The sequence below is a fragment of the Sebastes fasciatus genome, chromosome 1 (assembly GCF_043250625.1).
Source record: "Sebastes fasciatus isolate fSebFas1 chromosome 1, fSebFas1.pri, whole genome shotgun sequence".
NCBI lineage: Eukaryota > Metazoa > Chordata > Actinopteri > Perciformes > Sebastidae > Sebastes > Sebastes fasciatus.
Window position 1 is genome coordinate 22,059,695 of NC_133795.1, and position 16,757 is coordinate 22,076,451.

A 16,757-nucleotide genomic window follows, 5' to 3' on the forward strand; every position below is an offset into this window, starting at 1 on the left:
TAAGTCTGTCTATGTTGTGTCCAAATGTCTCAGTTTTTCTTTGGAAAGGTCCCTCACTCTCAGTCTCTTCTTCTCCCCCTCCTGCTGTTTCATCCACTTTTCGGTTTCATTTCTCCTTCCAGCCTGTCGTCACGTCACTGCCTTCCTCCTGTTTTTCCACAGCTAGCTGGCCGCGACTGGACCAGAATACTAAGGTTTTGGTGTTTAACTTGGTGGTAATATGATGGAAAGACTAGAGACAGAGACGACACTTTTAAAGGCTGGTGAAGGAACCAATTTGATGGTAGGTCAATAAATCATAAAACATGATAGTTTTGTGTTCTATGAAGCAGACATACTTACAACATAAATACTTACAGGAGATAAAGTAGGAACTGGTTAGATATTTCATTTAATTCTGCTGTTGACTGGCTGCTGCTTTGCACAATAACGTCGTAAATCCAAACCTAAATGGAATGCAGCCATTAGACTAGATATGTTATAAAATCAAAAATTCACTTTCATTATTGTGTTCATGTACACAGGTACATTAGACAAGAAATTTTTTTTTATAATGCCAGAGTTTGGGTTATATGCATCATATAATAATTGTTTAATAATTTAAAGGTCTTAATAGCTTTTTTGTTTTTCAACGTTGGATAAGGTGGTGCTATATTGTTTAAATTCAGCTTAGTTCCTGACCATTTTTTCTTATGAATAGGCTATGGAATTTTCCAAGAAGTAATACAAAGTAACCTAATCTGAATAAATACAACTACAAATACAAAAATTGGATAATGCTAAGGGATCAGAGCACTGACAGAAAACATCAAAATATTTAATAAAAATGTTATACAGGGTACATAGATTTAGGGTTTTGGTAGCATGTCTATTTTTTTAATATGAGATTGATGTCATGTATTGCTTGAGTTAATTTTCAACGATGAAAAAGGATGGTATATGATCAGGAAATTTAGATTTATGAATATGAGATTTTGCAAGTAATAAGATCAAATTAATAATATAATATTGATATGATTTGGTAGAAGGGTAAGAAAGGAAGCCTCATAGTTGAGGGGAAATCTGAATCAATATATTGGGGAAATTAGAGTCCAAATGCGTTGCCAAAAAATACAAGAGTGGGGACAAAAACAAAATAGGTGACAAAATGAGCAGTCCACAACGATGTCGTTTTTATATCTTTGTAAAAATACCTTGGAGGGATCATAAAAGCTGAATCATTTTAAAAGTCACTTCCTTAACCTTATTTAAAGGGACTGTTTGTAACTTCTTACACGTATAAATCACCCGGATCAGTTTCACATGCGCGCTCGCGTGTGGCTACGCTGTTCAGACTCGGCGACACAAACTACACGGAAGCAACAAAACCGCAAAGTTATATCTAGTGAAGCCCGAGTTGCAAATCAGTGTTGGACGTGGGAGAGACCGTAGCTTTGGTCTCCAGGGCTGGAGTCTCTGCTCCTCTGCCTGCCTTCACTCACAGCTCGCTCCACTCTCACGTGCATGTGCGCTCACTCCACACTGCAGGAGAGTTAGTTTAGCTCTGAGAATATCTAGTGAATGTACAGGGGACATTTGTGCAGAATTAACTGCTGCAGCTCCTCCAGACCAACAGAGGTTTCCCGTGTCTGCTGAAGTGACGGGGCTCCGCAGCGAGAAACGTTATCGTCTCCGACCGGGTCGCTGGTGTCTCCCCTGTTTCCTCCGACCGCGATCGGGGGGCTGAAGCAGCAAAAGCCAACACTAGGATCAGCAGTGATTCATGGAGAGACCTTCGTCTGGTCAGCTAACATTACTGCCAAGCAGGTGAAATATAGAGTTAGCGGTTATTTCAAGTTCAAACCCAAACCCACAGGTTAGCTAAGCTAACAGGAGTTTCACAATTACGACGTTATGAATTGAGGAAAACTAAATTCTTTCTTTCTTTTTTCTTTTACTTTTCTTTACTCTTGAACCCTTCTATTTAACTTTGCTGTAGGACAAACTTCTTTGGCTCTAGCTAACTTAATGGGACTGATCTGGCTAACTAACATTAACGCTAGCTAGCTCACTGTTAGGCTAACTAGCCTAGCTAAACATCCAACCTGAAGAAACGTTGTCCTCAAAACTGTTTTTGTTTCCAGATTGAGTTCAGTGTATTCAGCTAACGGGGATTAAACACTGCAAACCTGCTGACAGGGATGAGATGTAGTTAACTAACATCAAGTAGGTTACATTCACACAATTATTGTAAGCTAATAAGGCTAATGTTGAGTAATTTAAAGTAATGTTAGCTACTTTACTTTATATATATATATATATATATATATATATATTTATATATATAAATATATATATATATAAACATATATATATTTATATATATTTATATATAAATATATATATATTTATATATATTTATATATAAATATATATATAAATATATTATATATATATACACTTTTTTATTATTATTAATTTTTTTATTATTTTTCTTTTATAATGACCAGACTTCACGAGGTTTCTCTGGAGATCACCAATATATATATATATATATATATGTATATGTATATATATATGTATATGTATATATATATATACATATATATATATATATGTATATATATATATACATATGTATATATATATATATATATATATATATATATATGTATATGTATATATACATATACATATATATATATATATGTATATATATACTTTTTTATTTTTTATTTCTTTTGTTTTATTTCTTTTTCTTTTATAATGACCAGACTACACGAGGTTTCTCTGGAGATCACCAGTATATACCACCAGTATGTATATATATATATATATACATATATACATATATACATATATGTATATATATATATATATATATATATATATATATATATACATATATATATATATATGTATATATATATATACTTTTTTTTATTTTTTATTTTTCTTTTATAATGACCAGACTTCTCGAGGTTTCTCTGGAGAGATCGCCATGGTTATTATTATATTTAATCAGTGTGCAGCAGCACTGTGTGAAATAGTGTGTTTGCCAACATTGTACACACGGTGGCACAATACACACAACCAAATATCATTTTTCTTTGGCAATATGCATAAAAACACACTTTAAATCACTCCCTCTCACTCACAACGGGACACAAATCATCGTGTCATGTCGTGGAGAGATGATGACTACATATGAGTCATGTCAGGTTGTGTGTGTGGAGCTGGATTATCTTTGTGCAGTAGTAGGCTATATGTGCGTCTATCTCTGGTTATATGTTGAACATGTTCATGTGCAAGTAGTAGAAGATCCACATTCACCCAAAGTGCGTTTATGTTTCCAGCCAGTGCGTCCAGTGTGCACTCATGTAACTACCTTTGTTTACATTTATTTATTACTACCTATTTGACAAGTGCAATCACCTCTGTTTACATTACATCTATTTTTATATTTTACACTTCTAGTGTAACACCAGAAGTGTTACACTAGAAGTGTAAAATATAAAAATAGATGTAATATTTATTTTTATTTATTACATCTACTTTTCCTGTTTTATTTGCTTTATAACTGTGTGTGTGTTTTTACCTGATATATGTTTTATCTGCCTCGTTTAGTCTCGTCAAGTATTTGTTTTAAAGCACTGACCAGAAGTGGTAACTATGAATCTCGTTGTATTTAATACAATGACAATAAAGCTTTCTATTCTATTCTACACACATACGTAAAGGATGAACTACTGTACGTGCGCGTCATGTCACCAATGATAACCTTTAACGATCGGGTGGTGCAGACCAACACCAACACACATGATCTCCCTCTCTTGGCGATGGAGCTCTCTCTATCTATCTGTAGGCTTTTCATTCGCCTGATCCTCTTAAACTGATGTAGGCTTCCTCCTTCTGCTGCTGCTGCTGCTGCTGGCTGCGCACGACTCTCTACCGACAGACTGGACTGTCTGTCTATCTTATTTCCCCTCTCATCTTGCTGCTCACAACAACTTTGACAGCTATACTGCAACGAGCAGAAACAGAAACGGTACACAGCTGGAGGAAAATGCATGCGTGAGTCATCTAAATAAGAAGAAAAAGAGCAAGACACTGGAGAGCTGGAGAGGCTGAGAGATGCTGCACTGATTGAGAAGAAGGGGATTCCTGCAAGGCAAGAGAGGCGAGGATGAACTTAACAGAGAAAGAAACACGATCAGGCTTTTCTCATTTTCTGGACTTGACGATGGCATTCCTGTGACATCCTCATGGTTGTATAGTTGTTTCTGCTGTAGTAGCACCACCACTGTTGTCTTTTGACTGCCTCACTTTGCATCCATCCCAGTAGAGATAGTCTAGTCCTATGACGCCTGTATTGCATCTTTTATAGGATCCCTGCATGGTGTTGTGCAGGATTTCAGTCGCTATACGAGCAGAGAGATGGACACACACTCATTGCACCATGCGTCACTCCAAACCTGACTGGGATATGAAACTCATCTTTTAAAAACAACTGCGACACGTGAAGAGTGATTTTTTTTTTTTGTTTGCACTCCCATCATCCTGAACAATTGAAGTTAAACTTTTCCTCTTTGGTCCTCCTCTCCTCCTCCTGTCTCTCCCCCTGTCATCTCTGGTGAAACATCCGTATAGGAGCTCCATGAGGCGACGCAACGGGTGATTATATACTTTCTCTGGGAGATTTTGCTCTTTGGACATCATCATGTGGACGCCGACGGAGGACGAGAAAATAGGAGTGGGTGAGTAGATCCATGATGTTTGTCTGGTTATTTGTTGCTGCTATATATCTGGCTGTATGTGCGTTTATTCTGGGTGCATATGAGGCTGTGAGAGGGAGTCCAGCTGAGCAGCAGTTCAATAGACAACATTGCTGTTTTTGTAATCTGGTATAGACATTCCTCTGCTTCTATACTCTAAATTGTGATGGGATCCCCAATCTTCTAAAGGGATGCCTGTGGGTTTGTGGAACTCAGTGGGGAGTTGGTGTTTTTTTTTTCCTATGCTGTGTCTACATTATTCCCATAAACTCTTCTCCTTTGAGATATGAGTCTGTGCTACTCCAGAGTGGGTCATTTTGTGACCTAATGGTAGTTTTATGGTATTTTTTGTATTATCTGTTGTGTCAACATTACTAATCTGACTCTGTGTGTGTGTGTGTGTGTGTGTGTGTGTGTGTGTGTGTTTATAATATGGTCTGTACTTGGTATCTTATGGTAGTATAGAGTCATACAGTTCTGCTGCCTCTATACTCTGCTGTAAATTGTGAAGGGATCCCCAATCTTCTTCCTCTGTAATACTTCTAAAGGGATGCCTGTGGGTCTGTTGAAGTCAGTGGGGAGTTTGGTGGGTTTTTTTTTTTCCTATGCTGTGTCTACATTATTCCCATAAACTCTTCTCCCTTTGAGATATGAGTCTGTGCTGCTCCAGACCGGGTCATTTTGTGACCCTAATGGTAGTTTATGGTATTTTGTGTATTATCTGTTGTGTCAACATTACTAATCTGACTCTATGTGTGTGTGTGTGTGTGTGTGTGTGTGTGTGTGTGTGTGTGTATAAAATGGTCTGTACTTGGTATTTTATGGAAGTATAGAGTCATACAATAGCGCTCCTATGTAAATGTAAGAGGTGCAGGTTGAGGGGAAAGATCATTTCATTGGCTTGTTGAAGTAAGGGGCTGTGCATCAGCACCAGAGGTGGATGTATGTTAAATTTTTTATTGGCACAAAAAGTACAATAGAGCAGTACAACTGTAAAGAATTTTTTTTTTTTACATGTTTAAAACCGTGCTATCCTAGACCCGTATTTCCTAACCCCCCCCCCTGTTCCTCTTTGTAGTGATGGAGATAATGTGGTACACATGGAAAGTCTGGTAATGTACACATGGAATTACATTGAATAATCCCAGAGAAGGGAAAACAAAAATGAAATAAATACATAAATAGATGGATAAAAGAAATAACAATAATAATAGTGAATAGATCGAAAAGGAGTATATATACATACACGCACCTATATATATCCATATACTGTACTATGTAAACATACACATATAAATAATAATAAGAGGTGGATGTATAATATGTGAATAATAGAAACTATGGAAAGGTTGCAATGATGGGAAGAACAGTATATGTATAGGTTTAGTGTTAATGGACAGTGCAGGTGACTCTCTGCAGGACAGCAGTGATTTATCAACCAGTATTATATTGCAGTATAATGAGAGTGAATGTTTTCCAATGAGAGTTTGTGGTTTAAGGGCCATTAGCCAACAATCCAGCATTCAGTTATTCTCTCCCCCTCCATCTCTTCCTGAGTCTCCCCACCCCTCCCCTCTTGTATCAATTACTGCACACTGTCATTTTAGACACTTGTAGGCCTTTTGTAACACTGTGCTGACTGCTTTCAGGCATCTGTATCCATCTTGGTGCTTTTCTATCCTCTATTGATTAGTGCTGCATTGTACCCCAGACCCGCTGAGTGTTCGGAAGTGCCATTGTCAATGTGATCTTGTGATCTTGTCAATGAAGCATGGAAAAAGTTCAGTCATCCAAACTACCTTGCAGGTGCACCAATTCCAAAACCTCAACTCAGGTTATCTTCTGATACTGATTCAATACCAATGCCCTCCGTTTCCCAAATTTAAAATCACTATATCACACTGTGTTGAGCTCATCATCATTGTTATGAAGTTAGGTAACATGAAAGTGTTACAAGGGTCTAAATTATAAAATTGTGCTGTATCATTAAAAAGTAGATATCTACAGATGGGGACCATTTGCGCCAATAAAACAAGCACATTGTGACCATTACTCCCACCCATGTTAGCTTTGGGCCAATAGAAACTATTGGTACACATGACGTCAGTCTGTCATGAATCAGTCACTTCACTCAGGACGCAACGAACCGTCCCTGATGCTGCTTAGCTTAGTTTATAAGCTGGCGAGCATGGACAAATATTTGAGTCAGTCCATATATTCAAGTCACGCTAAGCCCAAACTAGCTAAACTGAGAAAATGTGAATCGAGAGTTAAATCGAGCGACAGCGATGGGACACTAAAATGGGTCATGTGTCTTCAGGTGCTAGCGAACGGAGCCATATCCAGCAAAGCTTAAACAACATCTGATTACAATGCAGCCGGAAATCAGGGCAAAACAAAGTGGTATCAACATGATTCACATTGAAATGTGTTTCTGTTTGTCACTATCAAACAGGTCTGAAGTATTTAGGTTCAAAAGTTTTAGAATACAAATAGTTCCAATGGCATCTAAGAGTACAAATGGTAATAAGCATTATGCTTAATCATTGTTATGATTATGAGGGGTCCATGGAAAATGTTCTCCTCTTTAAGGGGTCCATGGCCCTAAAAAGTTTGAAACCTTGAATTTTATAATGACATTGATGAAGAAACCATATTTAATGTGGATCACTTCATCTCTGACACCAGATCCGCAGATAATCAGGCCAGTGCCTGGTTAGTGTGTACACCATGTTATTAGGTACACCTACACAGTCTAATGCAATCCAGTGCAACAGCTCTGCCACACATTTTCCCATTACGGAGCTTATAATGGCAAGTTTTTAGGTGTTAGTAAAAGAGGTGTTAGGCAATACATTAGACATACCTCAGTATAATTTAGTCCAGTTCAACAACACTGCAACCTCATTAATAAACATCTAGTTAAATGAATCCCTCTCTGACAGTGTCAATCAAAACAGAACATTATAATCTATGTAAAGGTAGAATTTATGGCTGAGCTGTTGGGAAATCCAGTTCTAGTCAGATCAGTCCAGTTCTTCAAATGGTCTACCTCAGTAGTAACTCAATGGCTTCTGTTATCAGAAGACATTGACACAATTCTTTCCCCACCAATAGTTTCTACATGCCTTAATACCCTGAGAAGATCATTTCATAATATTGTTCAATACTTGCTGCTGTTACTTTTACAAAACAGTGAGATATTGAGTTTTCAATAGGGCCATCAATCGATACAAATATTTAATCGTGATTTATCGCATGATTGTCCATAGTTAATGGCAAATTAATCACATATATTTTATCTGTTAAAATTGTACCTTAAAGGGAGATTTGTCAAGTATAACACTCTGTTGATAACACTCTTATCAACATGGGAGTGGGCAAATGTATGTATATATTTATTAGTGGAAATCAATTAACATCACAAAACAATGACGAATATTGTCCAGAAACCCTCACAGGTACTGCATTCAGCATAAAAAATATGCTCAAATCATAACATGGCAAACTGAAACCCAACAGGCAACAACAGCTGTCAGTGTGTCAGTGTGCTGACTTGACTATGACTTGCCCCAAACTGCATGTGATTATCGTAAAGGGGAGACTTGTGGGTACCCATAGAACCCATTTTCATTCACATATCTTGAGGTCAGAGGTCAAGGGACTACTTTGAAAATGGCCATGCCAGTTTTTCCTCACCAAAATTTAGCGTAAATTTGGAGCGTTGTTTAGCCTCCTTCGCGACAGGCTAGTATGACATGGTTGGTACCAATGGATTCCTTAGGTTTTCTAGTTATCTTCATTCTACCTTTAAAACTGAGTCAGCTACAACCTAAAAATCGCAAGTTGTATTATTGCGTTGAAGAAATTAGTGGCGTTAAAACAAATTTGTGTTAGACTGCCCTAGTTTTTAACAAACGCTCTTGTAAACTATTTAACATTTTTTGATTCATGTGCCACTGAGACCACCTATTCAGTAAAACAACTATCCTAACTTGCACAGTCCAACAACATTAGCATAAGGATTTCAAATGAGTTGCCCCCTGATAGTCAGCGCTATATCGATTGACAGCTACCCGGGCCTTTCCAAGTGACCGATCGGGCAAAACTCTACACCAATGTTTGCAGTGGGAGGGAGCAGGAACTCTGCTGACAGGAAGTCAATGTGGGGAATCATGACTCCGGCACTCTGTTAATTGGAAAGAGACATTACCTGAATTTGAATGAGATGTTGTGTTTTTTTTCTTCTGCTGCTTGATACCTTCAGTCGACTCCAGCTGTGGCTGCATGCTGAGGCGTCTTGATTTACTCTGCTTGCAGTCTTTTAACATCAAAATCTGAATTGCCTCACAGATTACAGGGTTTCAGAGTGCATGCTGGCAGACATGATACAAGGACAACACCACCATAACCTGACAGTGCACAGTGTGGGAAGGCAACTATAAATATTACCCTCTGTAGACTATATCACACTGAACAGTAAGTGTTCACATGAAACATGATGATGATTTGTCACACTGTAAAGACAAATCCACTCTGAAACATTGTATTGTGTTAAAACTTGCAGCCATTTAATATCCCCATAAGGAGCACAGTTTAATCATAGAGACGCCCACATGTTCACTATATGTTTGTGAATATTTTGGTGGAAGCAGTTCCCGCCACAGTCTAGTAGGTATGGGACAATACACCTACAGACGTAGGCAAAGTTGTTGGTAACGTTCCGTTAAAGAGAGAAAAACCCAAAATGGTCACTGAAATAACTTGAAACTGACAAAAGTAATAATAAATAAAAATTTACTGAAAATTAACTAATGAAAATCAGATATTGTTTTTGAATTGTGGTTCAACAGAATCATTTTAAAAAACAAACTAATGAAACTGGCCAGGACAAAAATGATGGTAGCCCTAGAAAAGATGTAAAATAATGTGACCATAGGGACATGTTAAACTAAGGTGTGTCCTGTAATTAGCATCACAGGTATCTTCAAACGTGTAATCAGTCAGTCTGCCTATTTAAAGGGTGAAAAGTAGTCACTGTGCTGTTTGGCATCATGGTGTGTACCACACTGAACATGGACCACAGAAAGCTAAGGAGAGAGTTGTCTCAGGAGATCAGAAAGAACATTATAGACCTTCATGTTAAAGGTAAAGGCTATAAGACCATCTCCAAGCAGCTTGATGTTCCTGTGACTACAGCTGCACATATTATTCAGAAGTTTAAGGTCCATGGGACTGTAGCCAACCTCCCTGGATGTGGCCGCAAGGGGAAAATTGATGACATATTGAAGAGACGGATAATACGAATGGTAACCAAAGAGCCCAGAACAACTTCCAAAGAGATTAGAGGTGAACTCCAAGGTCAAGGTACATCAGTGTCAGATCGCACCATCCGTCACTGTTTGAGCCAAAGTGGACTTAATGGAAGACAACCGAGGAGGACACCAAATCATAAAAAAGCGAGACTGGAATTTTCCAAAATGCATATTGACAAGCCACAAAGCTTCTGGGAGAATGTCCTTTGGACAGATGAGACAAAACTGGAGCTTTTTGGCAAGTCACATCAGCTCTATGTTCACAGACGCAAAAATGAAGCATCCAAAGAAAAGAACACTACCTAATGTGAAACATGGAGGAGGCTCGGTTATGTTATGGGGCTGCTTTGTTGCCTCTGGCACAGGGTGTCTTGAATCTGTGCAGGGTGCAATGAAATCTCAAGACTATCAAGGCATTCTGGAGCGAAATGTGCTGCCCAGTGTCAGAAAGCTTGGTCTCAGTTGCAGGTCATGGGTCCTCAAACAGGATAATGACCCAAAACACATCTAAAAACACCCAAGAATGGCTAAGAACAAAACATTGGACTATTCTGAAGTGGCCTTCTATGAGCCCGGATCTAAATCCTATTGAACATCTGTGGAAGGAGCTGAAACATGCTGTCTGGAGAAGGCACCCTTCAAACCTGAGACAGCTGGAGCAGTTTGCTCACGAGGAGTGGGCCAACATACCTGTCGACAGGTGCAGAAGTCTCATTGAGAGTTACAGAAATCACTTGATTGCAGTGATTGCCTCAAAAGGTTGTGCAACAAAATATTAAGTTAATGTTACCATCATTTTTGTCTAGGCCAGTTTCATTAGTTTGTTTTTTTAAATGATTCTGCTGAACCATAATTCAAAAACAATATCTGATTTTCATTAGTTAATTTTCAGTGAATTTTTATTTATTATTACTTTTGTCAGTTTCAAGTTATTTCAGTGACCATTGTGGGTTTTTCTCTCTTTAACGGAACGTTACCAACAACTTTGCCTACGTCTGTATCTCCCGATTTGATACTATTACAATACTTGGCTGCCGATTCGATATGTATTGTGATTTTTAAGTCGATAATATGATTTATTGTGATTTCTGTTAACTTTTTTTAACACTAGACCATGGGGAAAAGTTGAATCATACACTTTTAGGGACTTCTACTTTAGAAAATATCTAAATTAATACAGTAAAAATCTTTGATATTCAGCATGTTAAATATTATATCAGTCATTGTCAGGCATTATTTATTGATTTTTTTTCCAACAACTAAGAAAATCAAAGAATAAAGACATTTCCTTCACAAATTAGTAGTATTTTCTTTGTAATTCATAAGGGACATGTAATGTTTTATACTTCTGGTGAATATAATAAAATCTTATTTCCATATATGTATTTTGTACATACAGTTCTCTTTGTTAACATCTTATTTTGAAAACGGGACATAGTCACACGTGTGTACTTCCGCTAACTTCGCCAAGTCCGTCTCTAGCTCTCCCGTCAGCTCCGTTCTCTTTATACATCCATGGTCAGCTCCATCGGGGCCGTTTGAATGCATTTAACATAAATGTCAGTATATGGGTGCTCTACAGTTGTAGCATCGTCCGATTTCACCACGGAGATGTGAGTGACGGCTGGCTTGACCGCACGTTACCGCAATACAATAATGCTTCCTGTCTATGACAGAGTTAGCATGCAGCTTTAGCCATGATGTCTAGCTCTGCTTTTCCTGTCAATGTGTGAAACCCAAAGTGTTTCCATACTTTACTGTATGTGTAGTGTTTACCACTTTGGTTTTAATATGTGAGGGTGCAGGTCGCATCCACTGCGATTTGTTTTGTTTTGGTTGATGGATACGGAACAGATATGACGTCACGCTACTCAGACTACAACAATAAAAGCGGTAACCTTCTTCTACCTCCGCATAGACTCAAACAAAGCCAATATATTGATTCTGGCATTAAAAACTACATTTCAAAATCGTAAAAAAAGAAATTGTGATACATAGGTGAATTAATTTTTCTTCCCACCCCTATAGTCTATGATTTAATACTGTAAAATAATCTAAAGATTGAAACACTCACTGACAAACATCCGTCTGTGTAACCAGCACTGTGACTTGATGTTATTCTCCACCATCCATCCCACTGCACATCATATGCAAATTGCTGCCGTACTTTGCCTTCACAATGACAGTAAGTTATCCTTGGTACACGCAAGTCAAAGTCATGACTAAGCAGGTACACAAAAGATGAAATAGAAAACAGGAAATCCTTAATCTATTAAAAAAAAAGGGACGAGAAGATCCTTTGAAACCGGAGAGTCACGTATCCCTTCAGTGTATTCATGTAAGTGTGTTTTGTGTCTTTTGTTAATCCAGCCATTTGTGTTTCTGCTGGATAAGGCTGTGCATACCAAGGCAGAGAGAGTGGTAACTCATAGAGGCGTTCCAATGGAGTTGGGATGACTAGTGCCTGGTTGTAGAAAACAGCTATTCAGTTGGATGAATGCAGCTTTGTGGCGCCCATAGAGGTTCCTGAATGCAGCTTCACCTCCCCCAGGGCTGCACAGCATAGCACTCAGTTCTCACACTCACAGATAACACAGCAAACACACACACACACACACACACACACACACAGAGATAGACAGGCAAAGAGACAGACAGATGGACAAACAGACATCCCAAACACACTCTTTATGAAATGCACCTGCTAAAGGGTGGATGTTCTACCAGCCACAGTAATTGCTTTTCATTTACAGATGCTATGCAGGCTGGTAAATCAAAGTGCAGCAACATTCAAGTGGACTGAAATTGTTCCTTGACCCAAGCCCACCAAATTTCTACCAAATGTAATTCAAAACTATGAACAAGTTTTTGAGATATTCAGAAATGACAAACTCGTGGAAAAAGCAGGGCTTGCCACAGTTTTGATTCTTATTAATAGTCAGGTCAGTGGCAGAGGAAACACACACACACACACACACACGCACACACACACACACACACACACACACACCAGTGGACAGGGCAACATATGACACACATGCCACACCACATCCCTCACACCCACACCAGGCGTGCACCAGCGCATACAGTGAGAAAACTGGGTCACACTGAAAGTGACAGACGTGTAAAGGATGTCCTTCTTATGTCAAGCACTTCACCTTTTGTTTTCTTTGTGTTGTTTTTATTCCTCGTCTGTTTTTAACGTTTTTTTTTCTGACCTATTTATCCTGAACCGGCTTTTCATTTTGCTGCCGGTGCTCGTGCTCATCTGTCACTGTTGTGTACTTTGCATTTGGAGAGATGAAAATAGTCTTTTAGATAACTAAGCTATGCTTTCTGTACTCCAACACAACAAACTCTTGCATTTCCATCATGGATGTATTCCACTATTCCAGCATTGTCTTCCAGCAACACGTCACCTCGCCAAATTTCAGAATGAGACTTCTCCTCAAGCGAGACTCTTTCCATAATGTTAGACACTTATAATAACAATCAGAGCCTGTCATGGCAAAAACAAACACTTTTATTGGACGTAAATGACGGTGCTAGCTTGCCCCAATAGGATTACATTGAGCCTATGAGCAGCTGCCATCTACAGCACTCTCCCTCAGTACTGGACCAATTTCATAAATTGTTGTCCTATTAGTCAGCTAGAGACAAAAACATGAGAAAATAGGGTCCAAATAGAAAAATAACGTGAATAAATAATGCATCAGGACATATGGGGGGACAAAATGGTTACGTAACCTTTTTTTCTTTTGGTTTACTCTTTTAACTGCATAATCTTGTATGCTTTTTTTTATTACAAATCATGTAGGAGAAGATGAACAAATATTGTTTCTGCTTCCAGAAAAGCAATAATTCATTACCCCTGAAGGGAGTCCAATTTAGATGAGACTGGAAAATGTTGGTGGGTTTACTCTCCACTGCATCCATGTTTTAATTCAATAATAGACTGTGTTCAGTCCAGCATAAAAGCCATTCAATCACTGTAAGAAAAAGCCTTGAACCTGTTATGCAGCTCCATAAAAGCAAATATTAAGGTCGAAAATAAAACAGGGCTTACATGTGTGACGTGTTTGTGTGCCCTTTTTTCATCAAAGACAGCAGAGACTTATTTTAGTCTTTCTACCTAAGCCTGATGCTCCGGCGCCTAATGCTTTACATACTAGAAGCTATGTCTCTGAGGAATTCAATATTCTCCCCCCTGCCCTCCCGTGACTCTCCCACTGGCAAACGATTAAGGCAAGAATAATTCTCAAGGCTGAAATATCCACATCGCCTATGGAAAGTGACAGCGAATCAAGTTGATTGCTTTTGCTCCCTCCCCATCACTCCTCCTCTCCATCTCCCGCTCCTCTTTTCCTCAGGGTGCTAGCTTGGCCTTTTAATCACATCTCAAAGCAACGAGTTAACAAGCACACATCACACAGATTCTCTTTGCTAATTTAGTCTGTTTTTAGAGGTTTGTGTGTTGTGTTATACAGTATTTCTCTCATCTCTCTTGGTGACGTGGGAAACAGGCAATTCGTTCTCTCTGCGCTGTAATGTAGCAATTCAAATGAAATTACAGCCATTAACATGTGTCAACTAGCTCTGAGGCAGGGAGCCTCTCTTCAGCTCTACACTTTCTATTCAACTTGACCAATCTTGTGTGGGTCTCATGTGGGGCTAAAGCTTATCACAGCATTGGTCAAGAGGCGAAGTACACCCTGGACAGGTCGCCAGGCTATCACAGGGCTTACACATTAGGGGTCTCACCAGGGTCTGAAATTGGCACCCGCCACTCGCGGGTAAATTGTTGGCAGTGACTGATAAAATCGTCATGCCATCTGCCACTTTGGCAGACAGGGAAAGTGATAGGGATGGGAATAGAGAATCGGTTCCCGTTGAGAACCGGTTCCTAGTTGTCCGATTCCTTTGCATCACAAGCCTTAGTGGCTATCGATTCCTCTTATTGGTGCTTATCGTAACACCATACACACTTGAGTTTGTTTGGGACTGGATCCATAGCGCTGGGGAAAAAAAACGCTCAAAAGCATAGCGCTATAAATCTGAGGAGACGCACCCTATTTTTACCCTGATAATGCAACATTGTGAACAACAAACCCGTGCTGAAATCAACAGGAGGAGAGTTAGTAACGTCGCCTGTTAGCAGCCAGTGGGCAGCACTACTAATGCCAAGATTTTTTGGCATTTTCAATGCAAATATTTAAATAAAAATACAATAATTTATGTCCTAATTATTTGAATTGTGTGTTTTTATGCAAATAACCACTATAGATGACAATAACAAAGTACAGTACAGTAGTGTCTACTTCACTTTCAAACACTGGAATTTACAAGGCTTTTTTTTTTTTGTGATCTAAAATGTTATTCCTCCATTTAGTGCGTAGATTTCAAAAGTGGCAGATAACATTTCTGAGCGGCAGACAAAAAAAATACTTGCCTGCCACAGTGGCAGAAGTGAAAAAAGTTAATTTCAAGCCCTGGATGGTGACGGTGAGGACATTTTCCCACCAGTTAATGTGACAACATCGGTGTTACCGATTACACCGGAAGTTTTTCAAGGAAAGATGATGGGCAATATGTGTAGAGCGCTTACTACGATCTTTACCGTTTATTTATGGCTGTGTGTCTGGCATTTCTGGTCCAGCGCTGCTGCGCCGTGCACACCGGCTGTGAACGCTCTGTCCTCCACACAGCGATAGCCTCATTGACGTTATACTTCCTTTATAGCATTGGGTTTAAATCTGAAATATTGCCACATAGGTGCTTTTTGTTTTGACACCAAATCCTCCGCCATCGTCTTGTCTGTCAACTCTCTTGTCCCATCTGTGTGTCTTTGAAATCTGACTCCTGCTACTCTGTGCTGAGACTCCGTGCGGAGCAGACACTTTTACTTTCAGTTTGTAGCATCCATCGTCCCGCTTTGTATTGATAACACAGCCCTGATACGTGAAAATGAACTAAATGGATTTTATTTCTGTAAAAAAAGCGAAATAACAGTGAGGGCGGTGGGTACATAATGTAATCATGTTTGCCCGAACCCCGTGTAACACCGGTAACATCGACTACTGCGGCAAGCCTATAACACACTTATGCAATCATATTCACACTTACTTTCCCACTTCATCTAACCTGCATGTTGGGCTTTGGGAGCAAACCTGAGTGACCAGAGAAAACCCATGGGATATGAGATGAGCAAATATTTGTTTCAAAACACATAAAGAAAGTGACTTTATTATGTTTTGGAAATGCCTACACTTGATATATTATAGTATGTTTTATGTTTTATCTTAGCCCAGGTAGGTTAGACAGCAAAGGGTCAGCTAGACAACTAGTCAATCAAGAGAACTACGTCAGAATGCAGAGTACATTCATTATATTAGTGCCTCTTCAGCTTTTGTTCTAAATCTATGTAGCCGGGAAAGCTGTGCTTCTTTGCCTGGATCCATTATGGTTTGTCTTAATGACTAGGATTATTTCTGCCAGGAACTGTTTTTATAAATAAAACAGCATTACAGTCTTCCACTTTGTGTCTATGTGCAACCCTATGCTTGGCTAAAACCATTGTTGACCAGGAAACCGAACCCCTACCTGCTGGGTCACTATAAGCTGTCTGGATTTGAGCTTTGCAGATGTAAAAACAATCACAGCAAAGCATTTAGCAACTTATCTTTCCTGT

The 16,757-nt window shown here is 38.9% G+C and overlaps 1 protein-coding gene across 14 annotated transcripts in view; it reads left to right on the plus strand.

The window, feature by feature from the left end:
* The first annotated feature begins 3,917 nt into the window (after window positions 1–3,917).
* The window catches only part of LOC141768708 (dedicator of cytokinesis protein 3-like), a 239,196-nt gene continuing 226,356 nt past the window's right edge, over window positions 3,918–16,757 (plus strand). For all 14 annotated transcript variants that reach the window (XM_074637029.1, XM_074637073.1, XM_074637051.1 and 11 more), the window contains exon 1: window positions 3,918–4,736. In XM_074637029.1, the coding sequence (XP_074493130.1) occupies window positions 4,700–4,736 (37 nt within the window). In that variant the 5' untranslated portion in view covers window positions 3,918–4,699. The remainder of the gene's footprint in view (window positions 4,737–16,757) is intronic.